General features: G+C 39.5%; 1 protein-coding gene across 3 annotated transcripts in view; it reads left to right on the top strand.

The window, feature by feature from the left end:
- The window catches only part of ndst3 (N-deacetylase/N-sulfotransferase (heparan glucosaminyl) 3), a 49,577-nt gene extending 31,059 nt beyond the window's left edge, over nucleotides 1-18,518 (top strand). For 2 of the 3 annotated variants that reach the window (XM_059337528.1, XM_059337537.1), the window contains exons 7-15: nucleotides 3,378-3,560; nucleotides 4,674-4,770; nucleotides 5,639-5,762; nucleotides 6,408-6,582; nucleotides 7,810-7,980; nucleotides 8,704-8,813; nucleotides 14,538-14,640; nucleotides 15,755-15,865; nucleotides 17,387-18,518. In XM_059337528.1, coding sequence (XP_059193511.1) covers nucleotides 3,378-3,560; nucleotides 4,674-4,770; nucleotides 5,639-5,762; nucleotides 6,408-6,582; nucleotides 7,810-7,980; nucleotides 8,704-8,813; nucleotides 14,538-14,640; nucleotides 15,755-15,865; nucleotides 17,387-17,416 — 1,104 coding nt within the window. In that variant the 3' untranslated portion in view covers nucleotides 17,417-18,518. Of the gene's footprint in view, nucleotides 1-3,377; nucleotides 3,561-4,673; nucleotides 4,771-5,638; nucleotides 5,763-6,407; nucleotides 6,583-7,809; nucleotides 7,981-8,703; nucleotides 8,814-14,537; nucleotides 14,641-15,754; nucleotides 15,866-17,381 lie in introns of all 3 variants that reach the window. The other variant, XM_059337545.1, reaches the window with a different exon arrangement.
- Nucleotides 18,519-21,214: the final 2,696 nt, after the last annotated feature.

The following is a 21,214-nucleotide window of genomic DNA, read 5'->3' as shown; positions in this document are numbered from 1 at the left end:
TGGAAAGGGCCAGAAGATGTTGACTGGAGCAGGCAGAATAAATTGAATCGAAATCATTTGCTGTGTTGACGTTAAGCTTTCAATTATCCACTGATGAGGCAGAGACAGCGAGATGGACTGTGAGAAAGAAAGAGGGAGAGAGAAAGATACCGCAAGAGCAAGAAGGGGAGAGAGGACGTTGACGGCGAAGGGTAGAGAATGAAACCAGGAGGGGGGGTAGGCTTCTTTTTAGTAGCAATAACAATTCAATCAGGGAGAAATGTATGTGGAACTAAGTGCTCTGTAATGGGAAACAGGCAGCTACAGCTACACATTGAAGGAGGGAGACAGCAGCAGAGAAGGCCAAGACAGACAGGGAGTCAGAGAGCGGTTAGGCAAGAGGCGAAAGGATAGATAGATTTAGACAGACAGAGAAAAAAGTGGGGGAAAAAACCCATCCTCAACCAAAGGCCAAAGTAAAACAAGTAATTTCCTCAAAAATGCAATCATGTCAGAGTGGATTGGAGCATGTCACAAACTCAAATACATCACTGGTGTTCTCTTAATCTTCCAAGACATGGCATTTGTGTGTGTTTATGTGCCTGTGGGTTCATGTGTGCATGGATTTTGAAGAACATCGCTACATGTTGGACTGACATGCTTCATCAGAGCATCTAGGTCAGCATGAGATCGGGACAAAAAACAACATAAAGTGACTCTTTGGAGCAGACGAGCAAGTGAGAGCAAGACATTTAAAAGATGAGAGGAGAGGGAGGAAATGAAGATGTGCAGGAGCAATGAGAAGAAAAGACAAGGGACAAGGATTAAAAGAGGGAAGCTGTTGGGTTGGGTTTATTCCTCTGATTTTTTTTTTTACACTTCTCTCCCAGTCCAGTTTTAAGTATGATTTGAGCCCAATTCTGGTGTTAAATTATTAGCGCAGTATTCTTTATTAAAGGCACATAGGGGACTCAAAGCAATCCAATATTCAGGAAATGAGACGTGGCACCAGATGCAGAGAAAAGGGTTTATATGGTTCAGTTAATTGAATTTTTACCCACAGTGAGTTCTCACACCAAAAGGGATTGGGGCTTGCACTGTGTCGGGAGATTAACACTCTCTCAAGTGGCTTTTTTGTTTTTTAATTCAAACTCACCTGCCAAGGTTACTCTGTCTGTCTTTCCCTTTTGTTCTCCCCCTCTCTGTACTTTTTTTTCTCCATTTCTGCAGTTCTCCAATTACAAACACAAATCATCTTCTCTCTTCCCCTTTGTTTAATTTGGCAGCCAGTGCTTAAGCTCCATAATGAATGTTTCCATGTTCAATAACACCCAGATTCTCTCTCTGTCTTCCTCTCTCTTTCTCGCTCTCTTTCATGCACGCACACTTGCACAGAACCCCCCCCCCACACACACACACACATACAGCCTGGGCCAGATATCATAGGGTATTGAGTGGTCTGAAGGGAACATAAATCACTTTTTGATCACCTTGCCTGCTTTAAAAAAAGCACAAAACAACACAAAAAGGGAGAGCGAGAGGTGGGAGACTTTTGAAATGGTTTATAGCCTGTTATTTACTCTGGTCAAATTTGTCTGCATTCGCTATGTATCAGGCCAAAACCTTTTCATTCTATAATATCACATATTTTCCCCCCTCCCTCAACCACTGCAGCATGCTGTGGGGAATGTTCCTCCTCAATCTCCAAATGTGAATAGATGTTTCCGGTGAGACGCTGTCAAATTTAATTTTACACATTTCTAAGAGCAGTGCTCCAAGTTCTCAATGCACGCTTCAAAGAGAGGTTTTTAACACTATGAATCATTGGAGAGGAGGAGTGCACAAACATTTCCTCCTGGCTCGTGTTTCTGTTGTTGCTGGTTGAGTGCTTGGTGACGCCTTGACAGTGGTTCCACATTGTTGCCCTAAACATCAACCAGATTGATATGAAGCAGGCGAGGCTGGATGGTGCGCTGCTGGTTTGCTAAGAGTGAGCACAAGATAAGGAGGCAGTGGCAGATGCACACGATTGCGCTGGCATACACAAATGCATAAACAATTACGCTGACACTCACACACACATGAAAAATGACTCTGACATGCATACCCTTGCTCCTCTCTGTTCGTTCTCTGTTGCGTTCTTTGTCACAAAGACACGCACAACTTGCCACACACGTCTGGTTCCTCTTTCTCCCTCCCGCAGTGTCTCACACACACACACACACACACACACACACACGCACACACACACACACACAAACACACACATCACACACACACACACACACACACACACACACACACACACAAACACACACATCACACACATACACACACACACACACACTCACACACACACACATACATCAGTATTCCGGGGCGATCAGTATTCCGAACAGCTTTCCAGGTCGGCCGGACGCTGATCCATCAAACCCCGACACTGTGTCGCTTTGTATCTGCGGCAACCTTCAGCGTTAAAGAGGAGCACCGACATTCCTCTGTCACCAGGAAATTCACTGTCTATGCTTGTGTGTTTCTTTCTATGTATGTGTGTGTTCATAGACATTCTCCCAAATAAAAAAAACTGACACATGGTCATTCATGCACGCACAGACACACACATGCTCACACCCACCAAATAATTCATATCTTAATGGCTGATGTTACCGTTTCATCCAGACACTTCACGTTCCCAAGCTCCCTCCAATCACAAAAGAAGCATATGTGTGTGTGTGTGTGTGTGTGTGTGTGTGCATTTGTCTGTAGCAGCTATCTTAGCTTGTCTCTTTGATCAGCCTATAAAAGCACTGAGGCGTGGACAGATAGCCCAGACCAACACACTATCCCTCCTTCACTTCCTCTTAAGTCTCTCCTTCTCCCTCACACACATTAACTGTCATGAACACACACCGACACACTCGGAAACACTTTCCCGTGTGTGTAGCTGTATCTCTCCCATCACCCAGTGGCTATGAGAAGTATTGTGCTGCCTCCTCAGCTTTATCTATCAGATGTGGTGAATACATCAGTTTTGCTGTATCTGCTTTCTTCTTTCTACTTGAAACTGTACTGCGCTGAAAGTTAAAGCATAATCTTACATAACAAAAGTGAATGTGTCTCTGTGCAAAGTGATAGCAAATATTGATACCCGCCGGTGGACAGCTGCTCTGTTAGTGACTTTAAAACCATCACACACACTCAGAAATAATCTGTTTGCTTTCCACTGCAGCCACAACAACAGTAATTAGATTCACTGCGCTGCCTCAGTTTTTCACAAATATGGGAACTTGGGAAATGAGATTTTGACTTTATCACAGTTTTGCACAACACAATAAGTATCTATTTCCTTCTCTCCATTCCCTCTTCCTCTCTACTCTGTCTCTGTTTCTCCACTCTAGATCAGTATATTCATGACCCACCTGTCAAACTATGGCAATGATCGACTGGGTCTTTACACGTTTGTTCACCTGGCCTCCTTCCTTCGCTCGTGGACGAACCTGAAACTCCACACACTCCCACCTCTGCAGCTTGCACACAAGTACTTCCAGCTTTTCCCCGAACAAAGGAACCCGCTCTGGCAGGTGTGTTTGCGTGGGTATTTGCCCACATGTATGGGCTTGTGTGTTTCTGCACTCGTCTGCACTTTTTTACTCTGCATTTCTGTGTGAAAATATTCTTATTGTGTGCATTGAATAATATTCAGGAGGAAAAGATATTGTTTGAGCTGTTTGTTGTGAAAATAGAGTCCCGTTTTCTTTTGTACTGTTTAAATTATGATGGTTTAAAGGGAGTTATTTTCCGGTGTGCTAACTTTGTCAAAAGCCTGGGAAAATAGGCTTGATCGATTAACTTAGTGTTTCCTAGATTTATTATAGTATAACAATGATTTATGAATCTTGGTGCAAACAATGAAGGTTTGAGGATTTGATTGAAATATTTTTTTTTATAGTATTGTTAAAACACTTATATGCAGCATTCTTCTCTTTCTTATATGTATTTGGTGTTGTCAGACTTGTCAACTTGTGCCACACACATATGCAGCAATAATTGATTTTTTTTTTCTGAAGAGAGCTTTCTTTTTTATACATACATTTTTATAGATTTTTGACCATCACTAAGACAGTTAAACAACAAAGTACCCTTACATTTTCAGCAATAACATAAAATAAAATAATAATACAGTAACGCGATTAAATTAAAATGAATAAATAAGAACAATACAAAAATTAATTTAAAAAAAAAGACAGCTGCCACCTACGTAACAAAAGCGAACACACACATGAAAAAAAAGAGATAACTTTTTGAAATGTCATAGTTTTTTTTCCTATTTTTGGTTGGTGCCAGCCCTATGAACAGGAAAGTCTGTCACTGAGTGAGGTACTGACTTACTTAATGACAGCTTTACCATGCTGGTGAATGTGAGTGATGACGGCCGAGTCGGAGCATCCCAATTGGCTATTGCTCTTTCAAAATAAATCGGTACAACCACTGAATTAAAAGATGATATTATCTGAGAAGGTTATTGAACCGTGAAAATCTGATACCTCTTCATCCCTATAGGAAAGACACCCTAAGAAAACCTCATTCAGTCATTCTGTGCAGTAAATCCTCCATGTACTGGAAGGATAGGCGTGTATGTTTTTTTTATGTACTACATCACTTCAGCCTCTAATCCTTTGTTTGTGCCTCTTTAGAATCCATGTGATGACAAACGGCATAAAGACATCTGGTCTAAAGAGAAAACCTGCGATAGGTTACCTAAGTTCATGGTCATCGGCCCACAGAAAACAGGTAAGCTGCACACAAACACAAAGTCAGACTTACACATACAACAGAGAGACTCATTCTGTGTGCCCAGGTGCATAGATCCTCAACATCAGAGCCCATTCATTTAATCCCCCCAGCTCCTTTGGTCCTGTCAGAGGGAGACAAAGCAGGAGGCTCTTACCTCCTTTCTTCCACCCACATTCTATCTACTTTAGATGCATAGAGATACAGTACTGAGCTACCACCCTTTCCTTTACTGACTCTCTCTCTGTGTCAAAGACAAAAAAGAGGAGGTTATTAAAAATCTGTATACGCTGCTTGGATCCATAGTGTTGCCTTTGTGGGATCTCAGGAACTGTAATTGCCGGTGTTTGATATGAGAGGTGAGGAGGTCCTGTAATGCTGCAAATTAACCAGGTGTAATTTACTAAATGGGAGGAGGGGTCACCACGGCAACATTAGCAGCCTGACAACAACTACAATACAATAAATTATCGTTTTATTGCAGGGTGCGCCTCACATGTCAGAGATGTTAGAGCAAATAGGGAACAGGGTGAGGGGAGATGTAACAGGATGTGTGGGAGTAAGTGTAAGGGGAACAGGGTAAAAAGAGAGCTGCTGTGGGTGAGACAGAGGGCACGACCAGAGCCCCCACTGCTGATTGGTGTCAAATGGTTTTGAATCATTTGATGGCGAGGCCTGTGATCATTGCAGACACACACATAGTGTATTCTCAGCAAGATATAAATCTTGCGGAGGGAAAAATTCATCCAGTATGGATCAGTGGATGACAGCTCACACACATAATGACGCACACACACACACACACACACACACTCCCTCTGCTGAGCTGAATTAACGAGCCAGTTATGAATTATGCCCTTTCTTCCAGGAACGACAGCACTTTATCTCTTCCTACTCATGCATCCCTCCATCTCCAGTAACTTCCCCAGTCCAAAGACTTACGAGGAGGTCCAGTTCTTCAACACCAATAACTACAACAAAGGAATTGACTGGTAGGAACACACACAAACACACACACACACACACACACACACACACACACACACACACACACACACACACACACACACACACACACACACACACACACACACACACTTATCTTCATTTTCTCCCTGTGCCTTTTTATCAGTCAAAACGGAAGGTGAAAAGGAAGATTATAAACCAGCCCTTTTCATTTTGCAAGGTTGTGGTAGACTGTAATGTGTCTTGCAGACGTCAATGATACATTAAGCAGTTCAAAGCAGTTCAAAAACATCTTTAAAATGATCTTTTAAGCCTGCAAACATAAGCCAACAGACATATGGCTGCCTAAATTGATCCATAAATGGGTTACTTAGCTGACAGAGACACAGCTGGTGCAGTCTCCGAAGTCATCCAGAAAAGACTTAACTCTGAAAATTTGTCATTAAACACTGTAAAAATTATATTGTCAAGTTTATTTTAAGTTTGTTGTTGAAGGCCATAACTTTGCGACTGTATCTGACTTTGAAAAAATGTGTAAAACTGTAGCAGTGCACACTCTGGGTGATTGAGTTTGCAGTAATGCGATGGCGCTCGTTTATGAGCCGTGTATCATTAGTGTGTGCACGTTTATTTGCATTTCCTCTCAATTTTTTGCGTGTCTGTTGCCTCAGGTATATGGAGTTTTTCCCGTTGCCCTCTAATGTTAGCACGGACTTCCTGTTTGAGAAGAGTGCTAACTACTTCCCCTCAGAGGAGTCCCCGCGGCGAGCTGCAGCCCTGCTGCCCAAGGCCAAGATCATCACCCTGCTCATCAACCCCTCTGACAGGGCCTACAGCTGGTACCAGGTATGTACACAAACACACAGAATAAATGAGATACCAGTGACTGTATTATTTTTAACCGTCTACAGCTGCCTGCTTCTTCACATGACATGCTTCATCTCACTATTGATTTTAATTGAGTTCTGTTTCCAAGATTGTGTTTGGAGTGTGATTTCTCTCTGTGAGTGTGGAGTTAATGAGCCTGATTTATCTATATGTCTCAGTGTGGGAAATGTCACACAAGATCCTGAAATGTTCTGTTTAAGTCTGTTTGATTAATGAGACGTGAATGTCAACAACGTGCCAGCTCAAATGTGATGTCACTGTCGACAAAAAACAGCATCTCATGCAGAGTTGTGAATATATTACTTGATGTTTCAGAGAAGGGTTGAGATCAGTTATAGTTAAGAAAAAGACATCCTATATCTTTTCCTATCCACTCTTCCCTTACCTAGATGGAAAACCTCATGAGGACAGAACTTAGAAAAAGATAACCACAGTGCTAAGAGAATCCAACTGCACACTAGACTACATAATTATGTGTCAGTGGGTGGTACTGACGTGGGTCTGTGGTGATGAGACCAAAATGTTCCAAAAATGGACCACTTATATACACATCTTAGATACTTTGCCCATTATGTTCCTGCAGGACAAAAATGAAAAAAAAATCTATTTCATTTCCATTGTTGAAATTTAAATGAAAAAGGAATATAAGCTAAAAGTCACAAAATTGAAATGCAATGGCTATCACATTGGGGGTGGTTGCTCACGCTCATCCTCCTGTCTACTCATATTATCCACATAAATCCCAATTAGTGTGATTGTATAAAAAAATGTTACATACGTATATATGCAAGAAAGATATCATGTGTGAGGCCTATTAATCTTCTACTCTATATATAATTATTCTCTCAAACATGTTGAATTAGAAACGTCTCATTGCCATTTTTCTTGAAGGACAAGACTTTTGTGTTGTGTTGTGAATGTCAAGGAATTGTGGGACGGCATTATCTCCATTCCTTTAATAAAGGATGAGCTTGTGTACTCTACACTGAAGGAGATAAGAAAGGAAGCAGTGAAGCACCTTTCTAGCGTTAGAATTCAACCAGCTCTTATCATGGCTGCCAGTTAGATATTTCCAGGTCATTTCAATCAGTTAGGAACCTTCCTAAGCAAAAAAAAAACAACCTGACCACAGCCTAAGAATGAATTCTTTGAAGCTCATGCGGCTGTATCTGCTAACCTTCCCAGCATCAAAGAGCTCACGAGGACCACGCAGCCCTGCGGTTCACCTTCTATGATGTCATCAGTGCAAGACCAGGAGCACCGGCGGAGCTGCGCTCCCTGCAGAGCCGCTGTCTCATCCCCGGTCTGTACTCATCACACCTAGAGAGGTGGCTCACTTACTACCCCGCTAATCAGGTATGCCCAGGAACAGACGCACATTCACTCTGTTGCACTGTAATACCAAACTTATGCACAGATTATACAGTGTGAAATGTTGAAGCCTTATGTTTGCTCATGGGAGTGAATGATGAGATTTATTTCTGAGATTTGAGACGTACTGATGTTTACTGTCTTTAGGCACATTATTGAAGGAATAGTAACTACATACTAATCCCAATTTCTCAGACATTCTGATTTATGTATCTTTCTCTCTCTATAATCTCACTTAAAACTGTTCTTAATAAATGATAAAATACTCACACAGGAATATACAATAAAGCGCTTCACCGTGTTGTTATTTCATAGAGACTAGTTAATTATTGAATTACCAGAAAACATGATATATAGTGATTTATATTGCTATCAAGATATGGCCATATCGCCCGCCCTATTTTGCCATTAAAAAAAAGTCTCTATTTTTGTGTTTACATTTGGAACAATATACAGTAACACTTTGTCCATTGCCTGAAGTAATTAGTATAAATATTTTACAAGATAAGAAGAAAAAACAGTAACATGATATATTACATTTTACATGATATGTTTTCCAATGTTTGTGGCGGTCATTAAGTGGATCAAGTTGCACCACAGAAGCTGCCCACATGCTTTTACCTATATGCAATGACTTACCATGTTGTAATGTACCAACTGGTAAGTTAATAGCAGCAAGTGACACTGTATCAATGTATCTGTGCGTAGGTGATGATCATAGATGGCCATCAACTGAGAACTGACCCTGCAGCAGTGATGGATGAAGTCCAGAAGTTCCTGGGAGTCACTCCTCACTTCAACTACTCCCAGGCCCTTACGTAAGTCTCTCACGCTTCCTCTCTTTAGTATCTTCCTTCCCTGAAATCCACCTTTCACCTGGCATGCTCTGTGATAGAAATGATAGTACAGAGTCAAATCTGTGTGAAGCCTGACATCTACTGGTGAACAGTGGATCACTAAACTGGCCACCTCCTTTGTTTTCCATCCTCTGGTGCTGGATGGTGCCATCCTCTAAAAAATACAACAGACAGTGACATCACCTGGCTCCAAAGATCAGCCAAAAGCAGATGGGCAGTTTAATGCTGTTTGCTTTGAGTTATTAAAATCCGGCCTTTACATAGATTTAGGTTTGGGCTATTAGTAACTACTATAAACGTAGTATATGATCAAAATAGAGAGAGCAAAGAGGAGATGGCAGAAATCCTTAGGTAAATTATTTATACGAAGTGAAAAGGAGTGAAAAGGAGTAAATTATTATGATAAATAAACTGAGCAGTTGTTTCAATTTTGTATAATTTCACTTTTTTTGTGTGGAAGTACTTGTTAAATCTCATTTGTTCAGATTGCCAGTAATCAGTACATAAACACTTACATCTCCTGAAACTCATATTTTAGGCATCACTTTAAATCATATCAGGAATATAAACAATTCATTACATTGCTTGTTCAAAGTTGAAGTCCGTGAACAGTATTTGTATTACATATTAAACACATGCATTTGTTCTAGCAATAAAAAATTGATGCCTGTTCGTGCCAAAAGACAGTCAAGTGATGAAGTCTTTGCTCCCTGAGCCGCTGGCCTGCGATCAAATCCCAGCAGAGCATTGACTGTCTCACTTACACTGCCTGCCTGTCTGTGTTACAGCTGTCTGAATAAATAAAAGTACGAAAAGGTTAGTGCACTCCGCAATGTCAATCCGAAAGAACAGAAACAGGAAAGACACCAGTTCCAGTAACTAAGATAAATAACTAATGCAGCTTCTGCAGTTTGATCCAAACACATTCTTGCAGTGTTGCACAGCAGATAAACAAAGGCATGTGAAAGATTGAGAAATAATGGGTTACATTGTGTTGTATACAAACATGTAGCCACAGGAAGATAAACCTTTCTACATTAAAATGTCAAAAAATGACTAAACAAAACTCAATTCTCAATTTTCATTTGGCCGCATATCAATGGTGTTATATTCACTTTGTGCATCATTCAGCATTGTGGTTGTCTGATAGAAGCCAAAGTCATAAATTTACTTTTCCAACCCAATGTTTAGATAATGGTCATTTTAACTATATATATTTAACCATTCATTGGATGTCTGTATCTTAAGTTATCAAGAAACTGAGCAGACGTTAGAGACAGCTGTCAGCCAAACAGCATCTAACTTTAATCGTAAAACTGCTCCATTGAGAGTTTTTTTTCCAGTTTTATGCACCGGATCTGTTTATTTTGGAGAGGAGGATATGGAGTAAGACCGCTGTCAAAAAGATGTGTCCATGTTATAAGCATTCGTATTTGTAATGATAAACATTTGTGTGTAAATAAAAAAGTTGTACCCAAAATTCTGCTGTCACACACATGAGTCTGATAAATTATTAGGGTTAGGATTGTTTTTATGTGAGTATGAATCTAAAAGCTGTGAGTGCAAAGTCTTGTGAATACAACTCTAATTTCTACGACTACGAGTCTTCACTGTGAACACGAATTCAAGTTTGTGGGTACGAGTTGAAAAACTGTTGAAATGACGTCACAGGCAGGTCACAGGCAGGTCACAGGGGAAAGCCCTGAAAACCCTGAAAAATGTGCCGAAGGATGGCTGACAACATGGACACCGTCGGGGAAGAATCATCATCATCACAGGTAAAGTAAATAACACATCCAACATTTATTTATTTTTATTTAGTTGTTTATTTCATGAAATTGTACTGTTTTAAATAATATGAAGTTTATGGACGTTAAGACATTCTGCTTTAGCTTACAAGCTAACGACCGGTGTCGATGTTTAAAGTACTGGAGGCAGCCGTCACAATGAATGTTTCTTTATTTACAATGTATTGTAAATAGTCCAAATTCAAGTGTGGTTGATTCAACACATCTGTAATCCTTGATTTCAGACGTTCCAATAACCGAGCAGCTACTGGTCCCTGTAAACAACAAGTTTGATGCATTAGGCTAAATGCCACTGTTAACATAGTCATTTACCAACATACAGTACTCTATCCCACATAGGCTGGACAGACATAAAAAATAATTTTGTATTTTTAGCAAAATAATGTATGCCAATCATTAGCATGCAAGTTAATACAACAAATATCAATTATTAAATTATTAATTAATATTACTAGTCTGGACCCATGCAAACCACACTTGTGTGTCTGATCTCAGATATACACGTATATAATAAATAAATTCTGGATTGATGGTAAACTGCTGTCAGGACTCGGACTAATTCTATTGTTTGGTTACACAAGCAGTAACTGACATGTGGTTAGCTTGTAAGCTAAAGCAGAATGTCTTAACGTCCATAAACTTCATATTATTTAAAACAGTACAATTTCATGAAATAAACAACTAAATAAAAATAAATAAATGTTGGATGTGTTATTTACTTTACCTGTGGTGATGATGATGATGCTTCCCCGACGGTGTCCATGTTGTCAGCCATCCTTCGGCACATTTTTCGGGGTTCGATTGCTTTCCCCTGTGACCTGCCTGTGACCTGCCTGTGACGTCATTTCAACAGTTTTTCGACTCGTACCCACAAACTTGAATTCGTGTTCACAGTGAAGACTCGTAGTCGTAGAAATTAGAGTTGTATTCACAAGACTTTGCACTCACAGCTTTTAGATTCATACTCACATAAAAACAATCCTAACCCTAATAATTTATCAGACTCGTGTGTGACAGCAGAATTTTGGGTACAACTTTTTTATTTACACACAAATGTTTATCATTACAAATACGAATGCTTATAACATGGACACATCTTTTTGACAGCGGTCTTACTCCATAGGAGGAGACCTCTGTAGATAATTCGACTCTGAGTAAAAATCTCCTAAATGGTGAACACTGAAGGAATCCTAACTTGGAGAATTTGACTGCAATCACAGCAATGTTGGTGAAGAAAACAACTCCCATGACCCTGCGCTACTTCACGGGCTTACCAAACACCGTCTCTTGTTGTTGTGTTAATTGAGAGAACCCTTGTGGCAGAAAATTACTTGTTCTGCATTTAATCCATTAAAAAAACACAATTTATTTTTTCTACAATACAGATTTAACACTGTACAATCAATGTGTTCAGATATTGTTAAGTATGATATGTTGGAAGGGATGCCTAAAATATGCATGTCCACCAAATTCCATGCAAGTTGAGAGAATGAGCTTTGGCCTCTTGATGCTCTATTTCAACTCATTCTCCATTAGAGATTTTGCATGTGACCTTTAAGTTTGGGAGGAGTGGTAAACAGTTTATTTATCTCAAGCACCACTCATCAGAATGCAATCTGCCTGCAAGCCCTCAAATCTCCAGACAGGGACATCTCGAATTTGTAGCTCAGATTGGGACAGAGAGTGCCTCTGACTTGAATCACAGGCCCACATGCATACAAATAATTTGTAAAGAGATACATTTTGACAGAATAATAAGGAAGCTGCGCGTGTGGTTGTGAGTGTGTGTGTGTGTGTGTGTGTGTGTGTGTGTGTGTGTGTGTGTGTGTGTGCGTGTGTGTTTGGGGTGAAGACAGAGTTACACAAAAGCCTAATCTTTCTTTTCTCCTTCTCATTCTTTTGACATGACGGCGGTCTGACAGATCCTCAACACTGGAGCCTATTTATTTAATCCCCCTCTCCTTTCTTCCTCCTGTTCTGTCAGAGGAAAACTGAAGGAGAACCACTTAACTCTTTTTTTCTCTCTTTTATTCACCCACTGATGCATGCAGATAAAGAACAATATTTGCATCTCTTCTTCACATCCTCATTATACTCTGACTGACGCATAGCAGTTAGCAATAACGTATGTCTTTTTTACCTCTTCTTTAGTTTTACTTTGAACTGCAGCTAATACTGCAAAAACAAGGTGCATAAATATGCAGTAGTTAAATATATATGCAAATAAACAGGACACACACACATATACTGTGCAGTATATGTACGTGCATGAATCTATATACATGCATATAGATAGGATAACAAGCACATGTATTTACTAGGGTGCTTTGCTTTTGAAAGTCACCTCATTTCTTCGCCTGGTGACAGGTTGTCACATAACAAGCTGCCGGGGTGCAATCCTGTTTGCACTCTGTTAATAAGAGAGGCCGTTTAGCTTCACAAGGGATGCTTATAGACCCAATATGGGAATGTCATAGAGGCATTAAATGTATTAACATTTTGCTCCCCCTTACATTTATGTATTTTTTTTTTTTTTACATTTAGCAATGAATTAAGGCACATATGTACACCCCCAGTGATATTATGTTATGTCTCTAATATGATGTTATAGTCTTTAAATCAAGTTTTCTTATGTCTGCTCTTTACAAAAGTGAAGTTGTGATCACTGTCTTTAACTGATTATGTACCTGTAATATATAGCAGTCAGTTCATCTTTCTCTTTTATTTATATTATTATTTAATATATTATTATTTTTTTGTTCCCTGAAGCAAGTCTTTAACAATAAGAAATATGCTCCTTATAGAGACTTTTTGAATATAATAACACTTTGGATAAAGTAGGCCATACTGTATATACACGGTCGCCCATAAAGTTGGAATCATTTTGATTTCAGACACAATCTTCTGTTAGTTGTGGTTTCATGTTTGGAAGAGATTGATTAATGACGTTTTGAGAAGATATACACTTTATCTGTCAAAAATAAATAACAATCTTTTCATGGAAAGAGGTAAAAATATTTTATTCCAACCTTACGGGCGACCGTGTATTATGTACTTAACATTTTTATACATTTAATTGGTACATTTAAATAAAAATAGGAAGTAGGTAAGTATGTAATAATAAATGTAATATAATGAAATGCTTCTGATGCCCCCTGCACCCTCTGTGGCTTTTAGAAGGGGGCAAGAAGTAATTTTAAAAGGCAAAAAAAAAATCCTTCCATCCATTAGTGGCCAGTGGCAAAAGTAATCTGATTCCAGGCACTCAACTATATGGTTGAAAATAAAAAGCCTACGTTATAAAAATAGTCATACTGGCACAGTTGCCTTCCTCAGGGTGTCTTTACACACAATGAACACAAACCAATAAGTAAAGTAATGACATTTAAATTAGATTTGTGTTGGAGAGAGTAAACAAAACAAACTATAGCCTATGCATATTTCTAATTATATTTTACCATCTCATAAAGAAGTAGTAATACTGTAATCCATTACAAGTGAACAATAAACTATATTGATGACTATTGTGTATCTGCACTTAGAGGGAGAGAGAGAAAGAAAAGGAGAGGGCGAGAGAAAGAGGCTGCATGCCTGAGAGGAAAGGGAGGTTGATAGAGACAGAGATGAAACGAGACAGTGCAGTGCAGTCCAGAGAGACACCGATAGCATGATAGCAAAAGAGTAGGAGACAGACAGAGAATGTGCTAAATGTGTAGTGACATTTATGTCTCGTCCACGAGTGTAAGATGGGTCCGCTTTTTCAGTTGTTCTCTCCTAAAAGAAGAGACGCTGCTTTATATTCGGCCTGTACTTACTACTTATTTGAATTTTTATTAAGATTTTCTTCTTTTCTCTCTCTCTGTCTCTTTTCTCACAGATTTGACCCTCAGAAGGGCTTTTGGTGCCAGCTCATTGAGGGAGGAAAGACAAAATGTTTGGGAAAGAGCAAAGGGAGAAAGTACCCTCCTATGGAGCCAGAGGTAAATGTTTACATTTTAATTAGAATGGATTTCTGCTCAGTGGAAAGGAAAAAAAGATATATGCATTGGATGAAATGTTAGAGAAAGAGACCAAAAAAAAGAAAAAGCAGCCTGACTGACAATGATACACAGTCCCTTCCATCGCTGTGGCAAAATTTCCCACAGGACTCAGCATTGGGGTGGAAGCTGTCAGCCAATCAGATCCAGCCAGAAAGTTACAACCTAATTATGAGGACTCAATAGTGACACAAGACCCGTGAGAGGGAGGATGTGGTGGGTGGGAGGGAGAGGAGGGGGTGTAGGATGGAGGGAGAAAGGTAGAAGGAGAAAATCCAATCCATAAATCTTTGTTCTGGCTACTGATTCCACAGAGGAGAGACCAGACCTGGCGACAATGAATCACGTTTGCTCTCACATGAAGACAAACACACATACGGATCCGATTTGTCTTCCCTCATGTGCTCACATGTGGCTAATGGCTGTGCCTCAGTGTCACCTGTAATTAAACTGTATTTGAGTTTCCACCAGGGGGACAGAAGGAGAGGACAGATGAGGGGAGGGAAATGGAGGGAACACCAGGGAGGAGAAACAAGAGAGGAGGAGATGAGGGATGCACACAGGAGGGAGAGCGATAATGGGTCTCATACATCCTTCATGTAATTTTCTCTCTCTCTTACCTCTCTTTTTCTAGCTCTGTTCATACCACTTGGCACTTAGTGGCCCTAAAGTCCTATTGAGAAGAAATAAACTAATCTAAAGATGGCGGCACATCATTAATCTCTCTCAATTTCTTATTTGCCCCCCTACTCCCATGCTGTCTTTTTATTTTCTCTTCTAAATATCCTTCCTTCCCACTCCCTGCACCTCTCACCTTCCTTGTCTCCTTCTTTCCTCCTTTCCTCCCATTTCCTTGCCTATTTCCATATGTCTTACTATACTTTCTGTCTTTCTCCCACTTACTGAATCCTGACTCACCAACTTGCATTCTTTCCCTGTTTGTTTTATTTTCTCACTCCATCTCCCTTACTCCCCCATCTCTGTCTGCTCATCTTCTTAACTATTTCGCCCTTACCCTACCGCTTCTTACATCTTTTTTCTCCTCTTCTCCCGTCAGGCACATGCATATCTCTCCAGGTACTACAGGGAACACAACGTGGAGCTGTCAAAGCTGCTGCATCGTCTTGGACAGCCCCTTCCCTCCTGGCTACGAGAGGAGCTGCAGAAGGTCAGCAGCATTAAACTCTGTGACACTCATCAGCCTATTACTACAAGTCAGAATTACTAAACTGAATTACATAAGGGGATAGTGAAAGAATAAAGAAATATCATATCATATATATAAGTAATGCATACAAGATCAAACTGTTGTGACTAAATAAGCAACCAGTAATGTTGTATTTTGGGGGGGAAAGCCTTCCTTATTATCATTCAGTAGATGTCTAACTCAGGAAATCTCATCAGGACTTCATCAGCGGCTGCTTATCACAAATATATATTTCTGACAGGCCTGTAGTGAAGACTTTTGTCTTTTGATTAGTTTAATGAAAGATTTACACAGGCTGCTCTCAGTCACTGTTTGTAGTTCTACTTACAAAAACTAATGCACTGTAATTCCTATTTAACCCACGTAATTGTGAGTCTCGAGGAGCAGTCTATGACAACCCATATTTACATTTGTTGTGAGACAGCGACCTCTAGTGGCCATAGTAATATGACTGCACGGGAGGAAAGCAGGAAGTAATCGTTAAAGACCAAGAAAGTTAGTTTAGGTGTAGTGTAGTGTAGTTTAGTGTGTAGTTTAAGTTTGGGTGGTAGGGAACCCATGGATGTATAAAGAGAACTGAATACATCGTTGGTGGCAGGGCCTGGTTCATTCCTATGAAAGTTCTAAATCTATGAGCCAATCAATCAAGTGAATAAGCGTTTCTTTGAACCCAACTTCCCAACTGCTAGTTTATGGTTAAGAAACTCTGGTGTTTTATAGATTTTTCTTTCATAAGTACATCTATGAGGAAAAGTATTCCCGGACCCAACGGCATCATGTGATAGGCCCAGAAAAAAATCTAATTTCTACTGTTTGGCATTGTTTCTGCTGGCTTTGATTTTTGAGTTTGATTCAAACTTGATTGGCGCACAGAATTGTATTATCACGCTTTGTAACAGAGCAAAATCTCTCTTTTGTAAATAAGTTCTATGCAGAAAGACTCTCAAAGAAAAAAGGTGTTTGATAGAAAATGTTTTAAGCCTTAAATTAAAGCATACAAAGCAAGCAACAAAGGCAAAATGTGAGAATATCAATGAAAGATTCAAAATACAAAGAAAATACATATATCACCGGCTTCTGAGAAAAAAAGAACCCTTTTGAACTTGATTACCTTGTAATCCTGTCAGAGTATTCAAAACATGCACTTAAATAAGGCTGTGCGGTTTAAGTGCTGTTCATGACTGTCGTCTCACCTTGATCTCTATAGAGCTATCTTTCTTCTGCAGTGCTCAACACAGTTTGTCTTTTGTCTGCGGATTTGTTTGTCGCTGTTTATGAATCAGAGGGAGCCACTTGACAAGCCCACTTAGGTCTAGCCCATTCACAGCAATAACAGCTTGTTTTCTTTCCTTTTTAATGGTTGGCATTTGAATCAATAGGCAAACAAAATGAAATTAATTTACTTTTTCTTATCTTTTTTCCCTCTTTTCTCTGTTTCCCTCTCTACCCCCTCCCTGTCTGTTACCTCTTTCTGAAGGTTAGATAACCTTTGCGTCCATGAACCAGGGTTAAAGGTCAAAGGGTCAAAGAACCAGGAAGTGACCGGGAGCATCTGACCTTCAGATGCACCGTCTGTGGCCTTTTAGTGAACCCTGAGGTGAAGGCAAGGACGGGGTGCCTTGTTTCACCGACGAGCTGTGACACAGCCGGAGGGAGCAGAAGTCCTGCAAAGAAAGTGAACTCTGGAAAGGGTGGATGGGTGGATCAGGAGTTTCAGGTGACTCTGACGGCCCTGAGGAAAGTGGGATTAAAAGGAAGAGCCACATTATAAGCATGAGGAGAACTATGGGAGACAAGGAGCATTTGGCGAGTCTTTGATGCCCAAACTCTGATCTGAACTGTGGTGAACTCTTGTGCAGACCTGCAGTGACTTTGATGGTTATTACTTTTATTTTCACCTTTAATTTATGATGCCAGAACAGCGCTGGTCAGCTGTGCGTGGTTCCCATAGAGATGACTTTGCACTAAGTTCTGTTCCAGAAAAAAGACACACCCTTTGTGGTTTTGTTTGACTCTTTTTTGTTCTTTTTTAAAAAAATGTTTTAGTCACAATGAGAGTGAATAAGCAGGGAGGAAAGGTGAATATACTCGGGGTGGGTGATGGGCTTTTACTTTCCATGATCCATTCTCATTGTTTTTGTGAGTTAATTTTTTAAAGTGAAGCTAGTTGATGATAGATCTGGTAGCTTTGTTCACCATTAAAGATGTCACTTGAGGCTTTCACTGGAAAGTATGGACTGGAAATGAGTCACTGAAGCAAGATGCATTGCCCGCTCATTATTTTCCTGTGACAAGCCATGCAGAAGAACGCCGTGTCCGTTTAGCCGAGCATGAGCACTGATGATTTCAGCGCTAACGACCGTGGGGGGACGCGGGTTTATGGGAAGAAAACTGACCAAAATGAGCCTAATGGGTATGACACTTCATTCCAAGACTCTTAAGTAGCTACTGTAACCGCAGGCAGTTTCTGTTTTGTCAGTGTCTCATTTAAGTCTCAACCCCCTTTTTCTTTCCTTTTTTAAACCAGTGGCCTACGTTGTTCAGCTTCGATTTGAATGCAAGAAAACCCCCTAAATGTCAAACACAGAAACCAAAATTAAAGAAATGGATATTACCCACAGTATAAGATGTTTTATTTTATCAATCATCAACACAAATGAATCACAGTGTGCAGGGACACACCTGCACACACACACTTGTAAAGTCTTGTCTAAATGGTTGACAATAGATTATTTGTCCTCTAAAGGTAAGTGAAAATGACTTGGATGACAGTTGCTGTCTGAGGAATTTGTGTCCTTCACGTATTGCATCAGTCACCATGCAATAATGTTTAAAAGACAAGGTTATTTTTCTCATCTTGTTTTATAATAAATGACAGAAATGTACAGAGCACAAAGCATCATGTCAGACTGCAAACTGGGGACACTGCTGCTACACAAACTTGACTCAACACAGTCATGTTAACTTTCAGGTAAACTTCTAATTAAGTATTTGCTCAAGGACTGCGGATCCCCTCCAGCAATTTCACTGAAACTGAAGTGCATTAGGATGGGAGGTTTTCCACTGTGGGGACCGGAGGAATGTTCACAGCAAGCAAAACCTGTTTCAATGAACATATGAACACCTGACTATTGTTTTAAGGCGGACTTGAAAACTGTGAACCTGTCCTTCAAGGCGTAACATTGTTGTATCAGCAAGTATTCAAGGGTGGGGGAAGGAGTTTTGATATACTGCAGTGAGGGTTGCCAGGTGAGATAGTATATGCCAATCTGCTCTTGAGCTATTTTTTTATGTCCGATCATAAAATGTAGAACATTTGCAATAAACCTTGAATATGATGGACGGCTTTGACATTACCAAAGCAACAGGAAACGACATTTAGCCATTAAAAATCACAAAAGACAAACGCCTTCAGATTTATGTCTTGTGAGTCAGCTGTCAATATAGGCCTCAAAGATCAGAATGAAAGACTGCACAGTGTGAGAAATCAATTAAAACATTTCTTACCAGTAAGACAGGGGTGAAGGACAGCACAGAAAGAACTTACGGTCCCTCTTTTACTGATTCTACACAAAAAAACTAACGCAATTGATAAAAATTGAAGTATACAATATGACTTCCCATAAATCATTATTTAAATCATTTTTATGCAGTAACTGCAGTAGCCCATTGTGGAACTAAAACTGTCTGTGTGAAATAATTTCAGGTATTCCAGTTATGGCTCTCTACTGCAGAGTTCACAGTGGCAGGTAATAGCAAGAGGCAGTAGTTTTTAAGTTATTAAGTCTCTCATCTGCATATTTTATATATGAAAAAGTACCTTTTTGGATACTATATCAGGGTTGGAATGCTTTTCTTGTTTGTTCCAGCATGGTTTAAACAGATGGGTTCATAAAGGAAGGAGTAAAAGTGTGCTGCTGAATATCTAGGGATATTAAAATAAAATGTATTTCCAGCCACTGGAGAGCAGAAGTTGCAGCTAAGTTCTAATACACAAGAAGATTTAGCTTGTTGCATTATCTTTTTCTGTAGGTACTATGTATGTTAAAGGGGAGATAAAGGAAGTACATTATTCAAGTGTTGCAGATCTAGACATAATCAGTCTAAAATCTATAAATGTATTTTCAGACACATTCAACAGCAGCTGGTTGAGGCGGGAGGTTCTAACAGCCAATCTGATGTGCATGAGATCACTGTTTTTCAAGTTTAATCATTATCCTCAGATCTTTCCCAACTGGTTTTCCCAAGTGTTGCCAGAGTTTAAGCGAGGCACTGTGATATGAGTAGAAATAAATTATCCGTGTATAATGAGACCTTCTGTTCTGCACCACTTCTGGTGACATCTGATATAAGCTCATTAGTGCAGAGAGCTTTAGCTAGGGGTTTGGTGGGAATATCAAAAAGAAAATGACAAAAAAAAAACCACAATTCTTTCTGGTTCCTCTATTCATCATTGTATTTGAATATTTATGCACAATGTTTTGATTCTGATTTTTATATATTGAAGAATGTGACTCAAATGAAGCATAGGGTTTATGTTTAAAATAAACAAAACACTGCCATGATAGTTTCATAATTGACATCATGAACATTCTGAAATGTAATTAACATTTTACATTTATTCAATTAACATTTATAATTGTTTATCATAGATAATCACAGTGTTATACACAGTATAACAAAGCTTTTGATGTTAGTTTTTCCAAAATATTAGCCACATAAAACGAGCTCCAACGGCAATCAATCCAGCTGATGTAAAACAAGATGAATTACAATGGAGGTGCACATTTACTCCCACAAACATCCCCCGTGTATCATGTTGTGCCTTCTGGGCTTATTAGGTAAATGAAATATCTGTCTATGTGTTCATGTGTGTGCCAAATACCTTTGCATAACTACCAGTGTGCAACCATCGCGTCTGGTTGACACATAATTCAATTTTGATTAAAAACGGTTGTGTAACTTCACTTCGCTTCATCATAAGTCTATGAAGGTCAAAGAGAAAGGCTCATCGATACTAGGGTGGTAATGCATGGTGACATTTGCATTTAATTTTTAGCAACATATCTCATAAATTGTACATTTTTTCAATATTAAAAAAAAAAAGCAAAAGAAGAGCTAGGGCAGAGTCACCAATTCCACCAGACAACTTCAATATTTTTTATTATCCTTTCGCCATTATTTGAAGGCTTAGCTTGTGATTTTGTACTTTGATTTTCAAATGCTTTTGACAACAGATAATAAATCAGGTAACAGTAGTCACTGCATCAGTTAGGTCCATGGTTATGCAGCAAGATGTCCATCCATACA

Source organism: Centropristis striata, chromosome 1 (assembly GCF_030273125.1).
Source record: "Centropristis striata isolate RG_2023a ecotype Rhode Island chromosome 1, C.striata_1.0, whole genome shotgun sequence".
In the NCBI taxonomy this organism is placed as follows: Eukaryota; Metazoa; Chordata; class Actinopteri; order Perciformes; family Serranidae; genus Centropristis; species Centropristis striata.
Note: the sequence above shows the minus strand (reverse complement) of the source record. Positions and strands in the feature narration are given on the sequence as shown.